Source organism: Zalophus californianus, chromosome 10 (genome assembly GCF_009762305.2).
Source record: "Zalophus californianus isolate mZalCal1 chromosome 10, mZalCal1.pri.v2, whole genome shotgun sequence".
NCBI lineage: Eukaryota > Metazoa > Chordata > Mammalia > Carnivora > Otariidae > Zalophus > Zalophus californianus.
In genome coordinates, this window is record NC_045604.1 from 4,937,780 (window position 1) to 4,954,126 (window position 16,347).

Consider the following 16,347-nt stretch of genomic DNA (forward strand, 5'->3'; position numbering starts at 1 on the left):
AAAAAAAAAAAATGAAAACAAATGACTTCAGAACAAAACTAAATTGGACTAGGGCATCTGTTTAGATTCCTGGAGTAAGCCCTGACTAGGCCAGCGGGAGTGAGAATTTGTAAGAGAAAGCCGCCAGTCTAATAGGCCCTTGGTTCAAGGGGCAGGGCCTTTGTTCTTCCCTTCTCCTCTCTATTCCTTGTCCAGCTTTTGGCCGGAGCTAGATGGAGAGAATTTTGGCCCTTCTGTGACCACCATCACAAGTCTGCCTGCCCTGTTCCCACCTCCTGCAGCTCTACCTTAGAGTCTCAGATTCAGACTGGGGATCTGCCATACTCTGATAAGATACAGTAGCTGGATGCTCCCAAACAGCCTGAGGCCCTCAGAGCACTTCCTTCCTTGTCAATACCACAGAACATGTAGGATCATTTTAAGGGGTGAAAAGCTTAACCCAAGGAAAGTGGCATGTCAGGAACACAAAGTGACTCAGATGCCGAATGTACCCTTGCTCTGTGCATCATCTTCTGAGTGCTGAAACGGGACAGCCAGCTGGCCTGACCAGAGTACCCACCAACACATGGCAGCCAAGGTCCATGGATGCATTGGTTCCCAAAGAGAGGTGCAAGGTCAACTCAAAAAAAAAATAGTAATTAAAAAAAAATGTTAACATTACTAACAATAATAAGAATGTCAAATGTTAAGGAGCAGTACCAATTGAAGGGTTTCCCAGGTTGAAACACCCAGAGAAAATGAGGCAAGATGGCCAGTCTCCTTTGCCAAGTGAGGTGCAGACCGAGCTGGGGAAGGGGGGTGGTGGTAGAATCCAACACTGCAATGTTATGCAGAACTAGTATGCAAACATTCCTCACACTGCCGATTACAGAAGGTGAGGAAGACCAGAGAAAGACCTGAATGAAAAACAGGCCACACTCCTCAATCAGAATATTTATTAGTCAAGAAAAAAGACCCAGGCTGCACCCACTCCAGTTCCCAAGTCACCTGCTTAATCAAGGGACAGGATTCAAAGAAATCGGAGGTCTCAGATAAGCCAGAACGTATCTGGGGAAGAACAGTCATTCATTTCCTAGACCTGACACTGTAATTCTATGTGTTTTCCAGGGAGAGGGGCCAATCAGAGTGGTGGATGGCCCAGATGAGGGGAAATAGGATGGCCCTTCTTTGTCACAGCTTGGGTTCAGAGAAGGGTTGGAATTAACAGGTATTTAAAAAGAGAGATGAAGAGAGGCAGGGGGTGCAGGAAGGTCAAGGGCTGGTTTCACCCAGATCACACAGCACTGTACAAAGAACCAAGGTAACAACTTTAGTTCTCAGGCTGGAACAGAGAGTTGAAGGCTCAGCACCTCGAGAGAGGAGAATCCCAGGGCTTCTCTTTCAACCCTACTGTGATTAGATGCAAAAGCCCCACTTCCTTTTCCTTCACAGAATTCACAACGGTCTGTCTAAAGGCAGGAGGACATGGTGATAGACCTAGAGAACCAGCCCAGGCTGTTTCTCCCCATTCATTCCCAAAGGCCCTGCCCAAAAGAACTAGAGAAATACAGAGTCCCAGGACTCTGTCTCTGCTCCCCAGGTCCAAGAGGGAGTAGAGACAAGGCACAAAGACCCTGGATGCAAAAGCGAACATCAGTGTGGCCACATATAACATTATTTGGGAGGGAAGAAAGTACACGCCCCACAAGGGATGCCTTCCTTCACCTGGAAGGTAGCTGGGCCTTTGCTAGTAGCAGAAACCACATGGATAGGGCTCACAGAAACAGCCTGCACAATAGGCCATATTTCTAGAAAGACAGAGTAAAAGCCTCAGCTGGTATGGCACAATCTCAGCTGGGACGACAGAGGGCAGTGGGCAGACTGCTCTTGCAGACGACACTCCTGCCTCAGTTCCCAGTGGTTCTGCTGACTCCAGATGCTCCCCATGGCTGGGAATCAGGGACAGACACGTGTGGTGTTTCACATGATCAGACACTGTTCGCCATTGGCACCTGGTGGGCCTGACAGATTGAGGGCATCCAGGTCAAAGTTGAGGCCAGGAGGCTGGAGAAGAGATGGAGGGACTGAGATTACTCCTCTTACCTCAAGTGAGAGCTTTTGAAGGTGCTTCCCCTGTAGCCACAGTGATCGCTTCATGTGCAATCATTAAAGATTACAGAATTCCAGAAATCTGGGACTCACATTCAAATCTAGAAGATATACTCACCATCTCCCCAGCCAGTTCTTTTGGAGGATGGCCCAAATCCTGTAGCTGGAAAATAAGAGGAACTTGAGAAAGAGAAAATCCTAGAAAACAATATAGCAGCCCAAGAAGAATCTGAGCCATGGTCTCTCTTCTGTCTTCTGGGGACCAGGCTATGGGACCTCTCTGGTGCTCCCTCCTCCACCTGGGTTTGGCAGTGTGGCGTTCTTCCCAGATACCTCCTCCACCGAACACCCAAAGAGACAGCACCAGGGTACATAGCACGAGGAGGCCTTACCTGCTGCATAAGATCCAGCACTAACTCAAAACGAGCCTTCTGAGTGGCCTCACTGTCTGTGGGGCTCTCTGCCTCAAACTGCTCACATATCTTGCCCATGACACCATGCTGTTCCTGATATTTTTCAAACTGCTCTGGAGGAAGAGACTCCCGGTGACTCTGCAACCATTCTGGATACTAAGGAAAAACAGAATGGGTGGGGAAGAATTAATGAACAATGGATAGGAAAGGCAATTAAATATGAAAAACAATAAAATATGAAGGGAAAGGGGAGGACATGGAGGAAAGAAAAACTAAAGAAGTGAGTTCAGCGTAGGAAGTGGCACTGACTCCAACCACATCACCTGGCTATGCTAGCACGGATGGTCACCAGAGGATGGTGCACTTCTTCTGTGAAGGGCTACATGGTAATATATTAGCCCTTATGGGCCATACGTGATCTGTCACATAGTCTTTCTTTCTTCTGTTCTGACTTTACAACCTTCAAAAATTCTTAGCTTGAGAGTTGGCTTTGGTCCACCTAGACCTTGGCCTGCTGACTCCTGGTCTAACTACTCACTTCCCACTCGACCACATGTTGGACCGTGTCACTGAAACGCTTCTATTCCTGTATTCTGTAGGCTCTCTGACAGCAGGGACCATCTTTTACACTACTCTTAAACTGTTCATAGCATAAAACAAGCAAAAGAAAGGGCTGGTCAGACAGCAGCCCCAAACCAGTTTACAGAAACCAGAGCTAAAGGAAGACTTCCCCTTTTACCTTCAACATCTTCAGTGTGGTACCTTTATTCCCAGAGACATAGCTCCTCCCCAGCCCTCCTGCTCCAAATACACAAAGGAGAAAAGAGTGGATGGCTTGTGCACTCGAGTTACTCTCTAGCTCTGTAGGCTCTAAGCAAAGTAGCCCACAGCGGTTGACACAACAGAAAACAAGGAGGAAAAGCAGAAATGTTAAGTTCACAAACCTTTTCAGTAATCTCCTTCAGTGATGGGTACAGCACATCCTTGGATAGGAGGTTCTGCATGATGCTCTGCATAATGGGGAGGATGTTCCCTTCCCCATCCCCTTCATCCATGCCCAGCCCTTCCATGGCCTTGGTCAGTTCCTCCTCTGACATGCCTGAGTTCTAGAAAGGAAAGAAAGGAGGTGAGCAAATACAGATGGTCCCTGACTTAGGACCACTTTTCAACTTTATGATGGTGTGAAAGGGATGCACATTCAGTAGAAACCGTACTTCAAATTTTGAATTTGGATCTTTTCCCAGGCTAGTGATATGCAGATGATACTCTCTTGTAATGCTGGGCAGTGGCCATGGCTCCCAGGCAGCCACGTGATCACCAGGGTCAACAACTGATGCACTGACAACCATCCCATCCCCTTACAACCACTCTGTTTTTCACTTTCAGCACAGCATTCAATAAATTACATAAGATACTCAATACCTTATTAGAAAATAGGCTTTGTGGTGGATGAATTTGCCCAACTGAAGGCTCACGTCAGTGTCCTAAACGTGTTTAAGGTAGACGAGGCTACGCTGTGATGTTCAGTAGGGTAGGTATATTAAATGCATTTTCAACTTATGATATTTCCAACTTATGATGGGTTTATCAAGGTGTAACCCCATCGTAAGTTGAGGAAGATCTGTATATTGCCTTCTTGGAACGCTACACCCTTTCAGGTGGGAAAGAACTACTTAAACTTGCCTGCAGCAGAATAGTGGGGCAGGAACAGACTTCACATGCTACCAAATAGTCTGTCGTTTGAGACTCTGCTGCTGATGTGCCTGAGAGGTCCCTCATGGCCCCTACCCCTTTCCCTCACCTGAAGATCAGTGGCATTTTTGGCGAGTCCACTTAGTGTCTCCTTCAGGCAAGACGTAAATTCTTGTTGGGAGGTTGCGTCACTGCCTAAGGAAGATCAAGAAAGCCAAGGTCTTTAGGTTTTATCTGTCTGCTTACCCAGACTGACCTGGTTATCACCTTGGATATGGAACATTTACTAGTGGATCACTAGCACTCCAAATCTCTGAATCCTCTGTGGTTATCTTCATAGCCATTTTCACAAATCTACAGGAGCTGTGTGTCAGTTTGTTCTCCATGATGACACCCACAACACTGTGACCTTTAAAACGGTCAGTTTTTAATAATCCTTTCAATGACTTTTCAGCCTCAACCCTTTCATTAAGCCATGTTCCTATCCTCTTCCCATCTCCTGGCCCCACCCCACGGCAGTGATATAATGAGCGCTATCAGCTTTACTCTTAGTAAAGAGTAAAGGCAATGAAGATGACAGAAGTTTGTTCAGACAGTTCCAGCCCTCGGGGCCTTCCTCACCCACTCTCCCGGCAGCTTCTGAGAGCTTTTGGAACTGCTCCACCAGGTGGGGCTCTTCCTCAGCCAACTCCTTCATCGCCTTCTCGAACTCTGCAGTGGCTTGGGAAGCCAGCTCGCTGTCAAACAGTTCCTGGAAAAACTTCTCTTGGGAGGCAAAGAGGGCATCCTGCAGGGAAGAGGTGGCCAAGATGCATCTCTTACTTGGCAACCCTCAGACAGAAGCCACAGGCAGTGGCTCTGGGAAATGCAGTGCTTCCCTCCTGCCCACCTCCACTGGCCATTCTAACTCCTCTCCTTAAGGAGAACAGCAAGAAAGGCATCTGACCACTGAGGAAAGGGTATGGCGTGGCATTCCCAAACCAACCATTTAAACCTGCTCTTTTTTCAAACAACTTCCTCGAGATCCCACCACTCCATCATCAAAAGTCCCTGTTTACCAGGACTGAGGCCTGAAAGAGCACTCAGCAGTGTAAGGCCAAGGCCTCCTCCCCCCAGTCCACTCCAACCCACAGGGGCTTGCCCCACCACTGCTCAGAGATGCACGCCCACCCCCTCCCCCTCCCTTAAGAGGGCGGAATTTATACTTTGGCAGTGTCTCCTGGCGATCTCTTCTGGGGCCCCGAAGCATCAGGGGCCGTGGTGGTAGGAGGGGGTGCTGGGGAGGGTTTGGCCTTATCGAAATCATCAAGAGCACCTTCAGAGACAAGAGACATAGTGTGTGTGTTGGGGGATGGATGAGGATGCAAGGCTGGGGTCAGGGGAGGGTAGTTTTGGGCAAAGCATTAAGAGAACAATCTTTCAAAGTGCCAACCTATTTTTTTTTTTTTTTTTGAGTCTCCCTCTCCTGGCCCACCCCTCAATAAGCTTCCCATTTCTCTCCTCATTACCCAATTTATGTGATCAAAGGGGAAGAAATCCCTTAAGATGGAAGAGGCATCTCTCTCAGAGCCGGGAGGAGAGAGTTAAAAGTTCTGCAAAGACATCTCTGTCTACACAGTGCCTTCCTTGCCACATCTAATGGTTCCCCAGAAATCCCCCACAAATATCCAACAGGAGCAGAGAGCACAGATGTCCTTAAACCCCTGAACTCACTCTGGAGCCCTCAAGGGAATAATTTTTGGCAAGAAAGCAGAAGCCATGTGGTGTTCCACCCAGCTTCCCATGGGTCCTGGCACTAGCACAAACTGAGGGACAGCACGCTGCACTCCCTGGAGAGCATCACACTCTCTTCTCTTATCCTCGGATTTGGCCCTCCTGTGGCAAAGCTCCTAGAGCTCCCTCTGGCCTCCTCATCTCTGCAGCTAACCATGTGCCAATCCACACAGAGTCACTTGGCATTCCTCACCATTTCTGTTCATCTTTCCGTCAGCCCACATCTCCGTGACTGGGCAAGAGACAAAACATATGCACCGCTGCCCTGAAAAACCTGAGTCCTCACCACCATTCTGCCTGCCAGGCCTAGGGGGAGGGCATGGCCCACCGTGGGCAAGCACCCAACCAGAGGAGCGGAGGACAGGGCTAAGGAAGAAAGAACACTCAGCCTCTTTCAGGAGGGAGAACCGTCTCCCTCTAAAACCGCGGAAGGGAGCTGGCTTGAGCTCTGACATGGTGAAAGAACTGGAATAGGGCCTGCTGAGGAAAAGGTGAGAGGCCTGGGGAAAGAAAAGGGAGAGGACAGCGCACAGACGGCCGCGCCACGGACCTGTCGACACTTAAAGCAAGCGGCCCGTGAGCGTCGGGGTCTTTGGCCCCCAAGGACCGAATGCGGCTGCTGGCGGGAAGGAAGTTAGGTCCGAGAACTTGCTCACGTCGAGCAAGTGGAGGTCGGGGTCGGACCGTGAAACGCCGTCCGGTGGGTTACCGTTTCCCCTCCGGCCCGGAAATCAACGGTCTGACACGCTCAGGGGCCCAAGGTGGGCTCCTGAGCCCCCGCCGCGGAGGAAGGGGAGGGTGACCCAGAGATTTTCTTCGGAGTCGCAGGCAGACCCTCCGCCCCCGGTCAACCTTTACAAAGCCTCTCCCGCTCCGCCCCCAATATCTCAGGTTCAGTTTACCGTCGAATGAGCCCTTACAACCGCCCCCGTCGGGTCTCTCCCTCTACCAGCTCTTACTTTCCAGGAGCTCTTCCAATTCCCGGTCAGCCTCGGCCCCAGCACCACACTCCTCCTCAGCGGCGGCCATCTTGCTCTCTCCGGCTTGCCGTAGGAGGCGGGTCTCCGCGGCGCCTGCGCCCCGCCCCGCCCCGCCCCTTCCCCTCGTGCAACCAATAGCAGTGCTGGTCGGTGCGGAGCCGCCATTTTTAAAGGGACAGGAAACTGTGGGAGTTTTTTTGGTCTTGTTTTGGGTTTTTTCGGGGTTTGCCTTTTTCCCCCCCCCCCCTCTCTTTTCTCCCTTCTGGCCAGGAACCGGTGAACTAACGGAGTGGAACTTCTTGTCTTACTGTTAACTTCTGCCAGGTTACTTAGTAGCCTAACTTCACTTCAACTTCTCGCATTATCCAGAGAAGTAACTCTTTCATCGTTTTCCTCAACACTTCACTCTCAGGCATTCGATATATTTTACTTCCCTGGTTTCCTGTCTCCCCGCCGCCGCCGCCGCCTCGAATTTAAACACCACGCCGGCAAAGATCGCCTAGTGTGGCCTTCACTGCTGGGTTCTCAGCTCCCGGACTGGGCCTGCGGTCGGTAGGCGCTCCCTGGCCGCCCGTTGCCCGCCCAGACCCCGACGAGGCACACTTCTCCGTGGGGTCTAGCGGCTCTCTCTCCCCTCCCGTTCCCCATCAGGACTGCCAGGACTGAAGGACACGGGCCTAGAACCTAGAACCCAGTGTCAGCTGAAGCAATTCAGGCAGAAAAAGCCAGTCTGGGGCCGTGGACCGAGCCAGGGGACAATTCAAATGCAGTAGTGATAGACCTGCCTTCCCTGGACGATCTCCTTTCCTCCAGACGGAACCCAACCTCCAACCCAGAGAAGCTGGGGGAGGAGGCGTGGATAGAGACAACTCTGCACAACCCTTCCCTCCTCTTCACATGGGCCAGAACTGCCTCAGACGCAAGCCGACTTTAGCACTTCGAGGGCATGCACTGTTTAGGATCCTGTGCTGGGCACAACAGAGGAAGAGAGCCAAGTCAGGACCAGCCCCTGCTGCCTGGGGATCAGGCTGGAGGTGGGATCAGACAGACATGCAGCAAGTATGGTACAAGGTAAAGGTCCTAAAAGAAGGATAAAGTGCGATGGAGCTTAAAGGGAGAATGTGAAGTCACTTCACAGCTTTCATCCTCGGCTTCCTGAACACACACTTGAGTTGTGTCCAGCACCAGCTTAGGTACCTTACTCTTTCCTTCACAGATTCTTAAAATCATTACCTGTGCAAAACCCACTGTATTGTTCCAGGCACAAGTGGTGTGACTCAGGAGAAAACATTCTGAACTGAAAGTCAGCTGACCTTTAGTCCCAGTCCCAATTCTGTAACTAATTACTTTTGTTCAAAACCCTTCACCACTCAAGGCCTCAGACTGCAACTATGTAACATTATAGTTCCTTCAATTCTAAACTTCTATAATGGAAACCCCTCTGATTAATCCCTTTCTCCCCAACACTTGTAACAGAATCTATTCCAGGCTTCCTCATTCAACTCCAAACCACTAGGTGACTATCGTTCTCTCAAGCACATTACAGATATTTCTATTGGCTTTATATTAATGTGGTAACCAGCATGTTAATAAGGAAAATAGGGAGGTAACAGAGAGAACATGGAGTTGAAAACAAGCATGATTCTTCCTTTGCATCATTTCTTAAACTTGCTTCTGCTTTTTTCTTCTTACTAGTGATATTCCTAAAACTTCATCTTCACATTTATTCACCTCCTACCTTTCTAATGTATAGTTCACGCTGTTGCAAAATAATATTTTACAGCATTTCTTTTTAAAGTAGGCTCCACGCCTAGCTTGGAGCCCAACACTGCACTTGAACTCATTCATGATCCTGAGATGGAGACCTGAGCTGAGATGGAGTCATTTAACTGACTGAGCCACCCAGGTACCCCTAGAGCATTTTCTTTATATCTCTCTTGCTTCAGGACTTAATGGCTCTCCACCGTTTATTGACCAACTTCAAATTCTTGCCTGATATTCACAATTATTTTATATATATCCATTTTGTTTCCCTAATAACATGAGCTTCAGGAAGCACGGATTGTCCTTTTTTTTTAATATCCCCCAGTTCAGAATAAAGTTTGTGTTTAAGTGCAAAGTTATTAAACTTATAAAAATAACTTTTTTTGCCAAAATCTATCACCAACTTGCCTATGTTTACAGAAAGAATGTTGACCACTTGAGAGAGTATCATCAAAGTAGTATGCAAGTTTTTGAGAAGGCAGGCTTTGTTTGCGGATATTAAGTTTAAGCAAGCAGCTCTTAAAGCTAAAAAAAATATCAAGGCCTGTGCTCTCTGAGCAGGAATTCCAACTCAAGGAGTTTGTCCTACAGACACACTTCCCCAAACTGTACAATGTATGTTCAAGTTATTCATTGCAGCATTTTTTATAAGTCAAAGATTGAGAACAATCTAAATACCCATCAGCAAAGAAGGTAACTTAACATAAACTAAATCATTCAAAGGCACATTATGCAGAGAAGTAAAAAAAGGGAAGCTAACATACAATACAGAAAAATATCTTAAATGCGGTATATATGATAAAACAAGGTGCAAAATCATTTAGCAGCACGCTTCATGTATGTATAGCGGGGGAGTAGGGAATCTGCTTGTGTACACACAAACCACTGATGCATACAAGGACGCCAAGAGTGGCTCCTTGTTTGAGGGAAGGTGAAAGGAACTGGGTAGCTGAGGAAAAGAGTATTAAGATGTCACAGAATAGCTTTTTACCTTTACTGAGTTTTGAACTATATGAATGTATTGTTTATTGAAAACATGAGTTTAAAATGAAAAAAAGTACAAACTGTAATCACAGGCAAAGGATGTCACTCTATCCAATGTAGTCTTAGCACATGACAAGCAAACTGTGTTGCCAATATCATCGTTGTAACATATATAACGTACTACTAATTCATCTTATACATGTGGATTACCTGTAAAACATCTAGAACAGAGACAGGTACATGGTAGGTGCTCAGTAAGTACTGGCTGTAACTAGGAAAAGGGGGTAAGGTTGCCGTCATCAGTAATGGAATAGGGGAGCTAAACGTGCTTTCTACATTCTCACAGTTTAATATATGAATATATGCTTTTTTTTTAAGGACAATGGGCATTTCTTACTTGCAAAAGTAATTCTAAGTAAGTAATTTTAATTACAAGATTTTAAAAAAAAGCTCTCTGCTTTGGTGAGGCAGCTACATGCAGTAGGAACATGAGGGTGTCCAGGAAACAAATGGGGTCACAAAACTCATAGAAATTTACTTTATTAAGGGTGAGAAACAAAACACAAGAACAATGGCTATAAAGAATAAATCAATAAAAGGTGATGTACATTTTTGGAAAACCAGTTTCTTCTCAGACTTTAAGTTTCTGGGCACACACAGAGGGTACCTGCCTGGGAGTTTAAATGTCCAAGGAAAAGGGGATGGCTAAGAGTTTGCTGTGGCTGAGTAAAAGATGGGATCTTATTTATTACACCCTGCTTCTTTCCAAAAGGAGATCCAAAGAGGGTGGGGAGGGAAAGGATAAATATTAAAGGAATTCAGTAAGCACATGCACATCACTGAGTTTTCATTTGTTCCTTGAACGATCTAAGCTGGGACGGCAAGGCCACCTGCAACCACAAGTGTCGTCACCCTTGAGATGAGAAACAGTCAAATGTAGACATTCTGATTCGCCATAGAAGAGAAAGGGACACGACGTCTTAGGGCAGGAAAGCTAAATGTCAATAATTTGAAGGGTAGTTGAGGAAGAAGGAGCTAGAAGGACATAGAGACTGATTCTCTGGAGGAACTATGGTGATTGACCTGCACACACCAGAGGGGGCCTTAGCGGAACTGCAGAGGACTGATCCTTAAACCAATGACGTCTTTGCCAATCTCTGTCACCTGTGGAAAAGGAAAGAGGGAAAAATTAGGGATTTGTGTGGGCAAAAAGCCCAGAGAGCTTACTCCCTCCACTCTTCAGGGAGGACAGAAGTGTATGTTGTTAACATTGTTAACATCTGTTACTGATCTGTTTATTGATTGTTTACAGTATCACTGCCTCAAGGAGCTACAGGCAAATACAGGAGAAAAAAGGACCAACATACTTCCTTCTCTTTCCTCTTCCCTCAATATCCTGGATGCATTTCTAGAGGACAGTACTTACTGTAGTGACCTTGCAGATTTGACCCTTGAACTCAGGGGAATAGCAGGCTCCACTGAGTGGACATTTCTCTACAGGCTTTCCACGGTAGATGGGCCGATAGGATGCAGCACAGATGTCAAAAGGGTTGTGCATGTCGTAATTGAGCTGGTAGGCATCTGTGGGGTTCTTCTCACAAGCAGACAGAATTTTGCGGGTCTGAAGGAAGGAAGGAATATTTTACTCAAGAGGACCAAAAACTGCAAACCAGAACTCAAACGATTTCAGCACCATTGTTTATAGTTTCTTTGATTCAAGATGCAATTATACTGAGTTGAATACAGAATATGTCCTCCGTACAGGACATATGCAAAGGGGTCACAATCACCGTTCCTGCTGTATCAGGATCTCCCCTTCTCAATACCAAAGTGGTTCCATGGATCTAGACCCATATTCCTCCACCAAGTCTGGGAATTATCAGGGTCAGGACTCAAAAGGGTTAAGACTGGCTTCGACTGCCCGAGAGGAATGCTTCTAGAGAACGCAAGTAGCGGCTCGTGTGTGTGCAGGTTAGCAGTAGTGGTAATGGGTAGCAGAGCTTAGGCACAGGAAGACTAGAGCTATTCTAGGGAGTAGGTCCCTCTTACACCTGCACCACGGCCGAATGAGTTAGAAGTTCCCTTTCCCGGAACAAAAGGAGGCACCCACGCCACTAAGTAAAGAGGATGGCGTTCTGGTGGGTCCTTTTGTTGAATGTTGTTCTTCAGTGCTTTGTTTCAGAGGCAAGGGCCTTGGTTGTCCACTCCCTCCATGTAAGCGATCTGATTCCTTTACGCTTACAGGAGTTCCCCCATCTACCTGTTGAGCCACCTCCGGCTTGGGCCCAAGTTCCAATAGGCGCCGAGCAAAGGTGGCAGCTGTCTTAAAGTTCTTGAGCTTGAAGAAGAGGTTGAGGGCCGTCCGCAGCACCAGGATCATGTGCACAGGCTGCAGGTTTGAGTGGGTGAAATAGGCTGCCATCTGGTGGACAGAAGGAGGGACACATGCCAGGCTGATGCTACAGCCGACACAGATCATTTATAAGCGGCTGCAGGGGCATTAATCACCACACAAAGCAAACAAAAACAGGACTGATTATATGGCAGAGGGATCTTCTGCCCCCCTGGGGACGGAGGACTGACGGAACAGAGAAGGGCAGAAAAATACACCCTCTCCTCACAGAAGTGGGCCCAAATATCTCTTACTCCCCAGACTGAAATCTCGGTTTGAGAAGTCAAGAATTCAGATCTATTGGCAGGGGAAGGGGGAGGACACCTCTGTGCTGCACAGAGGCCCAGTGACAGTACCTCACAGATGCGCTTCTGCTGGTCCAGAGTCTCTTTGGGCAGCTTCTTCCTTTCTATCTCCATAGACAAACCCACAATGTACTCACGGCAGATGGTGATGAGCTGCTGGGCCTGCAGAGAGGGGCGAAGCCAAGGTCACAGTGCAGAGGCAAGGATGTGGGGGTGCCCAGGACTACAACAAGCGGCTGCCCCTCCTACCTCTGCAATCTCCTGTTTATTGTCCACAACGAGAAGAGGCACACTGAGCAAAATGGAGCGGAATTTTTCCACAGCCTCCTCAAACTTGCCAACTGTGGTGAGCTGGTAGCAGAGCTGCAGCCGCTGAATGAGGTCATTAAGCTTCAGGCCCACCGCTGGTACACCATTCTTCAGCCCTGCATCCTTCCTGGACATTTGGAAAAGTAGGAAGAAGAAAGGATATTCGGGAATCCACTAGACTCAACGGGGGAAACAGGAGGGGGAACTAGATGCAGATGTATAAACCAAGCCTCATGGAGTGTCAAGCCGAAGTTCTCTTCCTACTAGGAAACCTCAGCTCTGGGACAAGGGTTAACTGTCCCCCAGGCTACCATCTGAAATATCTACCCCAAGCTGGAAGAGACAGTAGTCAGGAGCAAGGGGCCTTACCAATTGCGATTAGGATAGCCGTACATGGAGGGCAGGCAGGGCAGGGCCTGATAGGTGGTACGGCCGCGGGCATAGGTCTGTAGGAACAGTTGCTTATAGGGGCCAAACTGGGTCACCCCCACTTGGTCGTAAAGGAGCTGGAATATAGGAAAAGAAACAAAAACCGTGACCATGCCACTGAAAAACTAGCTGACCTTGGGCAAGGTACTTCTCTGTACTTGTTTCCTCATCAGTAAATCACACTTAATTATAGGACCTACCTCATTTAATAATACCTATAAAGCATTTAGGATAGTGCCTGACACACAGTCAACATTGAGGAAATGTTCGTGGTTATTGCATTTGTAGTTACTGCTACTGCCATCATAATATATGGTTTAGCGTTCAAAACACACACCTGTTCGTGAAGGGGCGCTGACTTCACTGATGTGAACCACAAAGCAGACTATACATGGGGGGGGCGGGGAGGTGGCTGGTAGGATCCACCTGAAGAGATTACTAAGCCAAATGGAAAGCACGTAAGAGGAAGGCCTTATGAGGCAAGTTTGCTTAGGCAAGACCAGGGTTTCCATGATAAAGACACACCTCTGCCCTTGTGGGTAGGTTAATTTCCATTTGGTTAAGATGAGTCAACCATCTCCCTGGGGACCCTGAACGAGGAACACTCAACAAGAACCTATACTACTCTAAGACTTACCCGCATGGCTGTTTCAAAAGAGCCTGCCAGGATGTGATCAACTGGAAGCTGAGAGTTATTGCACCAGATCTAACAAGAAAGAGAAAACCCAAGCCAAGTAAAACTTTGCCCTTTCTCCTCCCAAACTATCCTACTCTGTTATCTAGAGCAGAAGAGTATTAACTACTCATTATATATTAAGCTAGTATAGCCAGCTCAGAACCAATCATGCCCACAGGGCTGTGCTTCTCTACTTACCTGAGTTGGGCTGGTTCCCTTGGTGGGGGGCACAAAGAACCCATCCTCAGCACCCCCAGCTGCCCCAGGGGGTATATCCTAGGAGAAAAACAGGTCATTTTGTAAGCCATTCAAGCACTTTGCGCTGATCAATCTAAACACAGCCCTTTACCTTGTTCCCAGACTCGACTGGGGAGGAAGGGGGATGGTTGTGGGAGAAGACCTTCAAAATAGGAGCAGCTTCACCAGTAACAAAATGATACACCAAAAGCTCCAATTTAAACAACAAAGCCTGATGCCTTTTCAGGAGCTGCTGATGGCACAACCTGATTATCTCCTTTCTTTCTTTCTTTCAAATGGAGACAAGCATCAGACCAGGACGGTCTAGACCCCCTCCCTTTCAGGAGCCTCAGGACAGGTTGGGAGCAGTAAGGACAATGGCTTGCATAGGGAGAAGCAGAGGGAGCCTTCTAAGGGTAAGAACCCCATGCACCAGCTCAGGAGGGAGCTCCAGGTCCTCTTCGACATCCCAGCCACCTCCTTCTTCCTGCCCCTTGCCAAGAGCGTCGTCCCCCAGACCTTCTGTAGCCTCCACAAACCCGTCTGTAAGGAAAATCCAGGCTCAAAGTAGATTTGCAGAGTGACATAATCTTTAGCCCAAAGCAAGCACAATGCTAGGATTTTTATGGGTCCCATGGTTTGGAACCCTGAAGGACTGCCCCACAACCCAGCCCCCACCGAGGCCACCATCCTGCCAGGAGAGTCCAAGAAGTGCACTCTTACCTTCGTCCAGCTGCAGCTCCGCATCCTCTCCCCAGCCCTCGGTGCCAACAGTGTCAATGTCAATATCAGCAGCCAGTGCTCCTCCCTTGCCTACAGAGAGAAGGAACAGAAAGGAGCTGGTTATAGCCAGGCAAATCTGAGATCTGGCCTCTTCTGCAGGAAAGCTGCATCCTTACAAAAGCAGGTGCCAAGGCCCTGTCCACTCAATGTTCTTGTTTATTATTTATTTTTGTAGTATATATGCTACGCTAACTTGCAGTAGGTTTCAAAGGGAGAGGGAATAGAAGAGAGATGGAAAGGCCTTCCTGCTACTAAAACCTGCCTCTTAAACCATTTTTTTTAAGATTTTATTTATTTATTTGAAAGAGAGAGAGAGCGTGTCCACGCTAGAACAAGTGAAGGGAAGAAGCAGGGGGAGCAGGAGAAGCAGACTCCCCGTTGAGCAGGGAGCCTGATGTGGGGCTCAATCCCAGGACTCCAGCATCATGACCCGAGCCAAAGGCAGACACTCAACCAACTGAGCCACTCAGGTGCCCCTCTTAAACCATTTTTTACTTAGCAACTCTCAGAGTTTCCTGCTGAGAGCTCTGTTGAGCTACCACCTCTACAGTTTGTGCGCAGCGTGGGGGCACGGGGTAGGTGAGAGGTGGAGGGATGAGCAGGCCTGGGCACAAGATGCCCAGGGGTCTATCTAAGCTCTCAGCCAAGAAAACCAGAGCGGGCAAGGGTGGGAGTAGTGGCGGGAGGTAGCTTAGGTCTGCATACGCCCACACGCCAGAGTCTGAGGTCGCTGCCCTGTGCCTTAAGACCATACTTCGTGGGGCGCCTGGGTGGCTCAGTTGGTTAAGCGACTGCCTTCGGCTCAGGTCATGATCCTAGAGTCCCGGGATCAAGTCCCGCATCGGGCTCCCTGCTCAGCAGGGAGTCTGCTTCTCCCTCTGACCCTCTTCCCTCTCGTGCTCTCTACCTCTCATTCTCTCTCTCTCAAATAAATAAATAAAATCTTTAAAAAAAAAAAAGACCATACATCGTGAACGATGAAATACTGAATGGGACCGAGTGACCAACCACACATATGGAAAAGCCTAAGGAAATGCACCCACATGTTCAGAGCGGTTGTCGGAGCCCTGGACTAAGACACAACTTTCTTTTATCCCCCTATTTTCCAAATTCTAATCATCTCATAATGCTTTTATTTAATTTTTAAAAGCATGCACCATAGCTCAGACTGGCGTCTCTGTGCTCCATGATCTCACACAGAAGAAAGGACAAAGGAGCTGAGGGTACTCTGTAATACCCTCAAAACAAACAACAACAAAAACACTACAGAGGGGTGGGCACTTACCCTTGCTGGCAATGGAGCCTTCAAAGAAGCCTTTAGACACAGTCAGTAAGGGCCAGTTGGTATCCAATGGCATGATAGGTGCAGGTGGCTGGAGCAGCTTGGCATTAGGATCAATGTCTGGGATCTAAAAGGTGGAAGAAGGTTAAAAGCAAACAGCTCTAAGGAATCATGTAGGGAAGGCTACAGAGCCTCCTTTGATCTCCTTTGCTTCTCTGCCTCTCCTGGTAACCAGGTGGG

At 48.1% G+C, this 16,347-nt stretch overlaps 2 protein-coding genes across 4 annotated transcripts in view; both read right to left on the bottom strand.

The window, feature by feature from the left end:
- Nucleotides 1–918: 918 nt before the first annotated feature.
- Nucleotides 919–7,018, bottom strand: PEX19 (peroxisomal biogenesis factor 19). Its single transcript, XM_027612879.2, has 8 exons — nucleotides 6,926–7,018; nucleotides 5,399–5,508; nucleotides 4,815–4,980; nucleotides 4,303–4,388; nucleotides 3,446–3,607; nucleotides 2,481–2,657; nucleotides 2,207–2,251; nucleotides 919–2,043 (listed from the first exon to the last, which is right to left on the bottom strand). The coding sequence occupies exons 1-8, from the start codon at nucleotides 6,993–6,995 to the stop codon at nucleotides 1,960–1,962; spliced, it is 900 nt and encodes a 299-aa protein (XP_027468680.1). The 5' UTR covers nucleotides 6,996–7,018; the 3' UTR covers nucleotides 919–1,959.
- Nucleotides 7,019–10,218: 3,200 nt separating this feature from the next.
- COPA (COPI coat complex subunit alpha) overlaps nucleotides 10,219–16,347 on the bottom strand; it is a 50,416-nt gene continuing 44,287 nt past the window's right edge. For all 3 annotated transcript variants that reach the window (XM_027610023.2, XM_027610022.2, XM_027610024.2), the window contains 11 exons: nucleotides 16,111–16,234; nucleotides 14,766–14,855; nucleotides 14,476–14,585; nucleotides 14,004–14,081; nucleotides 13,767–13,835; nucleotides 13,070–13,206; nucleotides 12,641–12,827; nucleotides 12,443–12,553; nucleotides 11,955–12,116; nucleotides 11,121–11,315; nucleotides 10,219–10,858 (listed from right to left, as the gene is read on the bottom strand). In XM_027610023.2, the coding sequence (XP_027465824.1) occupies nucleotides 10,799–10,858; nucleotides 11,121–11,315; nucleotides 11,955–12,116; nucleotides 12,443–12,553; nucleotides 12,641–12,827; nucleotides 13,070–13,206; nucleotides 13,767–13,835; nucleotides 14,004–14,081; nucleotides 14,476–14,585; nucleotides 14,766–14,855; nucleotides 16,111–16,234 (1,323 nt within the window). In that variant the 3' untranslated portion in view covers nucleotides 10,219–10,798. The remainder of the gene's footprint in view (nucleotides 10,859–11,120; nucleotides 11,316–11,954; nucleotides 12,117–12,442; nucleotides 12,554–12,640; nucleotides 12,828–13,069; nucleotides 13,207–13,766; nucleotides 13,836–14,003; nucleotides 14,082–14,475; nucleotides 14,586–14,765; nucleotides 14,856–16,110; nucleotides 16,235–16,347) is intronic.

Coding starts and splice junctions, on each gene's coding strand:
- PEX19 (XM_027612879.2), bottom strand. CDS start 6,995: ATGGCCGCCGCTGAGGAGGAGTGTGGTGCTGGGGCCGAGGCTGACCGG. Junction 4,981..5,398: donor CGCCAGGAGACACTGCCAAA/GTATAAATTCCG, acceptor TCTTCCCTGCAG/GATGCCCTCTTTGCCTCCCA. Junction 4,389..4,814: donor AGAAGCTGCCGGGAGAGTGG/GTGAGGAAGGCC, acceptor GATCTTCCTTAG/GCAGTGACGCAACCTCCCAA.